Source organism: Lutjanus erythropterus, chromosome 6 (assembly GCF_056507025.1).
Source record: "Lutjanus erythropterus isolate fLutEry1 chromosome 6, fLutEry1.hap2, whole genome shotgun sequence".
In the NCBI taxonomy this organism is placed as follows: domain Eukaryota; kingdom Metazoa; phylum Chordata; class Actinopteri; order Lutjaniformes; family Lutjanidae; genus Lutjanus; species Lutjanus erythropterus.
The window spans coordinates 10,635,087-10,642,730 of record NC_139322.1 but is presented as its reverse complement, the minus strand read 5'-3'; the positions used below and the strand labels follow the sequence as shown (position 1 = coordinate 10,642,730).

General features: G+C 37.8%; 1 protein-coding gene across 7 annotated transcripts in view; it reads right to left on the bottom strand.

Annotated features, from left to right (window-relative positions):
* Positions 1-7,644, bottom strand: part of LOC146324904 (segment polarity protein dishevelled homolog DVL-1-like) — a 48,332-nt gene that overhangs the window by 14,395 nt on the left and 26,293 nt on the right. For 6 of the 7 annotated variants that reach the window (XR_014770692.1, XM_084720546.1, XM_084720547.1 and 3 more), the window contains exon 5: positions 1,525-1,663. Coding sequence is in view for 6 of the 7 variants with exons in the window: in XM_084720546.1 (XP_084576672.1) it covers positions 1,525-1,663 (139 nt within the window). In the remaining variant the exon portion in view is untranslated. Of the gene's footprint in view, positions 1-1,524; positions 1,664-2,873; positions 4,201-7,644 lie in introns of those variants that run through there. The other variant, XM_084720549.1, reaches the window with a different exon arrangement.

Sequence of the window (7,644 nt, the reverse complement as noted above, 5' to 3'; positions counted from 1 at the left end):
AACAACGATCCAAATCATTTGTCACGTTGTTTGCTAAATTTCTTTATAGTGCTGTTAAGCCTTTTCCCTCTTGCAAGTTGCAGTCAAAACACAATGTCTGTAAGTTGCTTTATGTTGCCTTGAAAAAAAGCTGACATACAGTTAATACAGTATACTGTGCTGCTAATCAATATTCAACTTAATATGACTCACTCACTACTAGAGCTGATTGTTATTTAAAGCAACAACCAGAGACGAAATTATTACAGGCCTCAACTTTAATGGTTTTTTTTTTTTTTTTTCATATCAGACAAGTGGGTCAGAAATCTTCTTGCTCAAAGTCAATTTTCACTTGACCCTGTACAACAAGTCCATCCCAGTTTTTCAAAGTTGAAGTCTTTAAACTTGAAGTCTGTTTCATTTTGTGAGTAAAACATTTTTTTCAGTTTAATGTGATAATAAACAAAAAAGGAGAAAACTCCATATTTGAGAAACTGAAAACAGCATTTTCTGATATTTTGCATAAAAAATTATTAATTTAAAGATTCATCGATTATCAAAATAGTTTAATAGTTGCCCTGGATTAGTTGATCGATCAATTCATTGACTAAAAGAAAAAAAAATAATCAGCAACTGCTTTGATCATTGATTAATAATTTCTTATGCTGATTCCACCTTTACAAATGTGAGGTTTTTTTCTGCTTGTATGTGTCTGACACTGTAAATAAAATAACTCTGGGTTTTGGGGTGTTGGAAAGACAAAACATGGGCTTGTACCCCCAAATATCTCAGGACTTCTTTGCTCTTACTCCAACTCTATGTCTCTTAGATCTTCAGAACAAGCACCTTTAACTGTAGGGAGACCAGACTTTTGTTTTGTCACCTCTAAAGCTCTGATGTACTTTCTACTTTCCTTCAAATGTTCCCCCTCCACTGACAGTTACAGTCACACATACATGTTTCTAATGGCCTTCAGATGCTCTTAGTTGGTTTAGTTTTTTACAATCTTTTATTCATTTATTTATTTATTCAATTTCTTTTTTAACTACAAGGTTTATTCTGCCTCATTCTTACATTAGTGCACATACTCTGATAGTTGGTTTATATCATTCCAGTTGTTTTTTGTTATCACACCTCTTTACTAATATTTGTGCTTTTTAGCTACTAAAGTCATTTTACTAGTTACTGCTGTGTCATTAGTTTGAATTTGTACAGCGCTTTGGTCAACTCTGGTTGTTTTAACATGTGCTGTATCAATAAACTTGATTTGATTTGAAAACAATAAATATGACTGCATCACCTTGGTCTTTTGGAAAAAGGAGAAAATGTTACTTATTTGCAGCCCTAGCCATAAACCAGTGTGAAAAATATATCATGTCAGGTGAAAAACTCTCATGATTATCACATGACACTGTGTTCACGACATTTAAAAAAACAACATACACAACGACACAAAAACAAACATAAATTAGAAGCAAATAAAAGCAACTGATCTGAGTGTCAGGACAGAGTGGAAATACTTTGTGATGTGGAGTAGTATGTTACCTGCTGGCGTCCTCGTCTTCCTCACTGTCAACGAATGAGCTGGACTCCAGCTCGCTGCTCATTACCGAGGCGCTGTCGTAACCCATGGCCGAGTCCCTCGCAGTGCGCTCTGATTTGGAGTGACCGTTGATTCGAGGGACTGCGGAGAGAGAGAGAGCAGAGCAGCAGTGAGTCGGACGGGAGGTCACGCTGCTCCTTGTGGGGTCAGATCGGAACGAGTGGGAGCATCCAGGAAGGGAAGAAAGTCTGTGTTAGTCAGAGTGGCGGCACTGGAGGACGATCATAGATATCTGAGCAACAGTGACAGAAACAACAGAGGACACTTAATCTCTGATCTCTCTGGGAGATTTTAGCATTATTGGAAACGTGAACTGAAAAGCAGAATTTAGATTTCAGCCAGACTGGGGCTGGGTGATATGAGTTATAAATAATTAATTGATATTTGTAGGCTATGTTACAATATACAATATACAGTATATCTCTATATGAACATTTTCTCTAAAATAACAATATAAATTCTCAAACAATGCAGATATATGATGATCTTATAGAATATGATGCCATAGATTAAACTACCCAACAGTATATAAGGTAGTTGAAATTAGCTCAACCTTGAACGTCTGCAAGGGATGTTAATGATTAATCATTAGTAAATTAATAGTCATTAAGAATTTAACAGATTAAAATGTATTAATTGATAATTAATTGCTAGTCTAGAAATGACAGTAATTGAGCCTCATTTGAAATAGTTTTGTCTGGTTGAGCCATTTGTCGAATAAGATAATTTAAAATTGAACTTAAAATGAAAATTAAAAGATAAAAATTAGGAAAAAATTATTAATGATTAATTGGTTGTTGGCAATTTCAACTATTATTTAAAGAAAATGCATAAAATTTACAATCTTATTATCTACAGCAGTAAAATGAATATAAACATTAATGCTGCAGTGATATTAATCCAAAAACATCAGACATAACAGTGAAACACTGAGAGACCACTTTACGACACAATGGCTGCTTTAGGTGAATTTTGACATAATATTTATATACTTTTACCTTAGTAAGGTTTAGAATGAAGAACATGTATGTGTAATGTAATATATATAGATTTTTTTTTGTTTGATGTGTAATGTAATATTTTCACAGTAAGGTGACACACGGAAAACATCACAATATTTTTAACCAAATACTTCAGTATCAAGGTAAAGTTCAGAGTAGTAAAGTAGAGTAAAGGAGAGGATAAGTGAATATTAAAAAGGCAGAAATTATTATAATCCAGTGCCTTGCTGAATAAATCTCTACAAAAATTCCCAGCAGTGTTTGACCATCCTGTCCATCTACATACGTACATTGCCAGTGAGGTGGCGCTGTCTCAGGGTAACAGCGGATTGGCTGGAAAGGTCTCATAAGGCGAAGAGGGCGTGGCAGCCAGCGTATTCGCCGAGAGCAAGCAAAGCATTCCAGCAATGTGGTTGTTCCCATCGCTAGCTCCGCCCAGAAAGTGCCTGTGTGAAAGCTGAGCTACGGTGCTGCACATAAGCACTCTATCAGCAGAGGGACATCCACTGTCAGGATCACTGAAACAGATTTCCTCCCACGCTCAGAGGAACGCCACGCCAGAGAAACCAAACAAACAAACAAACAAACAAAAAAAAAAAAAACAAGTGTGCAGGTTCACCAAGCCAGACTGAAATCTGCGTCTTTGTGCTCCGTCTGCTCTCTAAAACCGAGCCTGAGCCCCAGACGGTCTCTGCCCACCGGCTGGCTGCTGACAGGCTTCACAGCTTATCTACAATAGAGGCAGTGATAAAAAAAAAAAAAAAGGGAATAAGAATAAAGATACTCTGTGAGAAGTGGGCAGCAAGAAAACAAGGAGTGAGTGAGTCACCATTTGACTAGATGTGAAACTTTGGACACAATGGCCTTTTCAAAATCTGACATTTTGAAGATAAGCTGGCTATAAAAACACTGTCTGATTTTTATTAAAGGAGGAATATGTAACAATTGCACATTGGCAAATAAGTACTGCACTCTAAATAGTGAGTTTAAACATGTATTAAATAGGTTGAATCATTATTTAATGAACACTCTATGGTTTAAGGGTGTTGTTCTCCTTTGTCCCCTCCTCCCCAGACTCAAGGAAGCTGAGGCAGGCAGCAGGAACACTGCAGGAGCGCAAGTTGAGCTCAGCAATGTAATCTAACAAGCGAGGATGAGTCCTACACTGTAAGTTGATCAGCTGTTGCAAAGGTAACCCCGTTATCTTGAAAACAAAAGCCCACCGCTCCGAAAATACACACTGTTGGAGTTCAGTGACTGTCTGCCTCACAGCCTGCCAAAACTCCATTAACAGATTGCTCAATTTAACTGTACTAAACATCGACGCCTTCTTCAAGATTATTAAGGATTTCTTATGACCTGTTGACAGATGCGGCAAATATGCAGCATTAATTTGAACTGTAATTTTTGCATTTTATGGTTTATAAATATATTACAGAGTTCTCCTTTAAGTATGATTGTAAAATAAATTATGAAAAAGCCAATGTGCAACAATTTTTTTTACATTGCAGATGCAACATCACCCTATAAAAGCTCTCCACAAGTCCAATAAATGTCTCTCCTCACTGCAAAACAAAAACTTATTTTACTAACTTTCCATAATTACATCGGAATTATATTTAAAAAAAAAACACACCCACAACTGCTAACAAATTGAAATCACATCATATTACATATTCAAATGTCAAATATTATCAACAACAAATCCCTCTCACCACAGCCGACAGTGTGCCTTCATCCAGCGCACAGATAAACTGAGCTGAGAGTCAGGAGAAAGTATTGCCTCCTCCCTCCCTCCCCTCCCTCCCTCCCTCCCATGGCACGCAACTATAGAATGACTGATAATCTGTCTCCGACCAATCAGATGACGGCATCCTCCAAAACAGAGATAATATGGGATTTGAGATGATGTGCTGTCCTCTGCCTCAGGTGAAAACACCATCAGGTTATTGAAAGCCTGAATGCTTTTAGCAGCATTGCATCACAAAAAAAAAAAGAAAAAGATTTTAATATATTTTTCATAACGGAAAAACAGTTTCACCAGCTGTTTTTGTGCTTTGGGTTAATACTTTAATACAAGCATAAGTGCTTTGGCTTAACCATGTCTTCTTTGACCTCAACCTGAAATCCCAGCAGCACAGAACAGCATCATGTTTAAGGCAACGGTTTCTTTTTTAGGGTATTAAATGTTCTCTTCTACAATGTAATAACTGAATATTAGAGTTTCGTCTTACAAAAGATCATATCCAATAACTCCTGAACACCTGTTCACCCTCCTAAAATGTTGACAGAAAAGACAGAAAATCAGAAGGGATATGTTTACCACTTGAACTGATTGCTGTAAAACAGCGAGCATTCACACTGAGACAGAATCACTTGAAGCGTGTGTATAAGGTGACAGGGGAATTCCTGCTGCTGCTGATGCTGCAGGCTGTGAGGTAAAGAGGCGGGGCTACTGGCTCATTCTTTATATGTCTATACATCCAGCGTATGTGACAGTAAATACTGAGCCAACACAGTCAAATTCAATTACATTCTATGGGGCCTTGTTTGCTAGATTTATGAACCATGAAAGTGCCGGTAAGCCAGTAGCGACTCACCCAATTCCCCCGATGGTTTCACTTAATTACAGCTAACAAACTAGCAGGGCGAGGAAACAGAAAGAGAAAGACTGCCTGTGTGAGAGAGAGGGGGAAGAAAAGATATTCTCTATATTCTGTCTTCTGTATCATGGTGTCTGATTTGAATTGATTTTTCTGCACATTTTAAAACAAGTATAGAGATGCTGCTTGTACATGTACACGTGTTGAAGTGTCAATTGAATGAATGAATGAACTTTATTTATTCAGCAGAATACAGCTCAAAGTGTGTCACAATTCAGCAGCAAATACAAACAACAAACTGTCTGTTGAGTCAGCAATACTAATGTTTAGTGTTCCAAAATTTGGGGCATAATGGCTAAAGGGCCAACTGTTAGGAGGATCAATGATAAATGGTTTTGGAAATTAATATTTGCTCTTTCTGCTCCATGTTGAACCTTGCATTTTAGTGGTTTACTTGTACAAGCTCTACTATAAACTACCTATATAACTATTTCTTTCAGCTCTGCTTAGGATCAATTTTGCATGTGCTTATTTTTGCTGAAAAACAGTCTTTGTTATCTTAAATCAATAGTGTCTATCACATTACAAGCAAAATAAAACCCTGATGCAGATGCTGAAATCTGTAAAAGCAATCTGCAGATTCTGCTTGGGCCTGCTGATCTGTGCTGAAGGCAGTAAACACAGGAAGATGCGGACAGACATAAAGTCCATTCGGCTTGAGGTACTTCCTTGTCACCCACAAAACAACAGATGTGCAAGTTGGCCATTAGCAGCAGTGGATCTGACGTGGTGAGCGCCAACGATATGTCTTTAGCCAAGTCAAAAACAAGATGCTTAAGAGAAGAAACCAGTGGATATAATTATGCAGTTTTCTGCTAAAGCAAAGTTAAACCAGTTTCCAGCATGCAGGACAGCTACAGCTCTCCCTATAATCTCAACCTGATGCTGCGATATTCTGCGATACTAACTGCATAATGAGCCTGGAGCGCAGGATGCACAGAGCCAGGCTTGCTGTGAAGAGAGGAGGAGGCGAGGAGAGACAGATAGGGAAAGAGACAACTGGCTTTGCTGTGAGTCCAAACAACAGCAGACTGTGAGCATCAGGAGCTGCTGGTTTACTACTTCCTGCCATAAAAACAACTAATTCTGCCAAAATGTCTGTGTGGCAAAGGCAGGAATAGAATGAAGCAGATATCTCAAAATATTGCAGGTCTGATTATGCTGATAAGAGAAACACACCTTTTCCTGCAGCACCAGTAAACCCTGTTCTGTTCTCTGTTGTGCACAGACATATTGCCTCATGCAAAAACATTCTCATGGTCTCTTCTCTTCTCTTAATTTTTTTTCACATGATTGGCTTGTATGAGTGTGCCACATGTTCATCAAAAGCTCCTAACTTCTGTTTAATTGATGTATACCATTTTATACATAATTTTACACTTAAGTATCCATAAATAATGTACCCTGTTGTCATATTAGTATTAGTGTTGTTAGTATTTATTCTTTTTTATTTTATTGCTCAGTTTTTCTCCTTATTTACTATCCTTTTTTCATATCACTTTGCTGCTGTGAGAATGAAATGTCCCCATGGGGATAAGTAAAAGCTACCTTCCTATCTACAATGAATGCCTCCTGTATTTGAGTGCACATTTATGAGACTTGTAAATAAGCATAAATAACAGTCCAATAATACCATATAAAGGTGCACGTCCTGACCCATGAAGGGAAGCGGTAATTCATGAAAACTGCACTGCAAAAGCCAAGGAATGGCAAAAAAATAACAAGTGCATTTAATGCTGTTTCACCTGAAGGGTGTACTGTCACTAAAATGAAGAAGAATTGGCTCAAACAAAAAAAGAGGCAGCAAGGTGATCAATGACTGCAACAGGAGGAGGGAGCCAAGGGGAAGCCTCCATCACAGAGATGGATGACAGAACATGTGCGACAACAGGTGAAGTTGTACTGTCAGGCACTGCAACGGAGGATGTTCCTTTGGACAGCAACTTGCATAGACCTGCATGTGAAAATAGGCCTGACAGTAGTGGTAATGACCAATTTAAATTAATGATGATATCATCAGGCTATATGAATAAATTTTAAATTATATTGTAATTCAAATTGCAGAGTCAAACGGAATAATGCCAGCATAATTATGAATGGTAATTTATAGAGGTTCCTCAAACTCAGAAGTGCTTCAAAGTAATGAAATGTATAATAGATCAGTGGAGAGTTTAGGTTTGAATAACCTAACAGTAGCAGACTAATTGCATATGACTCCTACGACCTATCTGGACCGCTCGTAAATTGTGTTCGCGCCGAAGAACCAATTCAAAAAACCGAGAAAATTGGTGAATGAAGTGGAAGTTCTCCTAAATCACTTAAGAACAGATCTGTTTCGTGTGAGTAGTTCTTGCATGAGGCCCATTGTTAGGCTGACTAGCAGGCTCTTAACATTAAC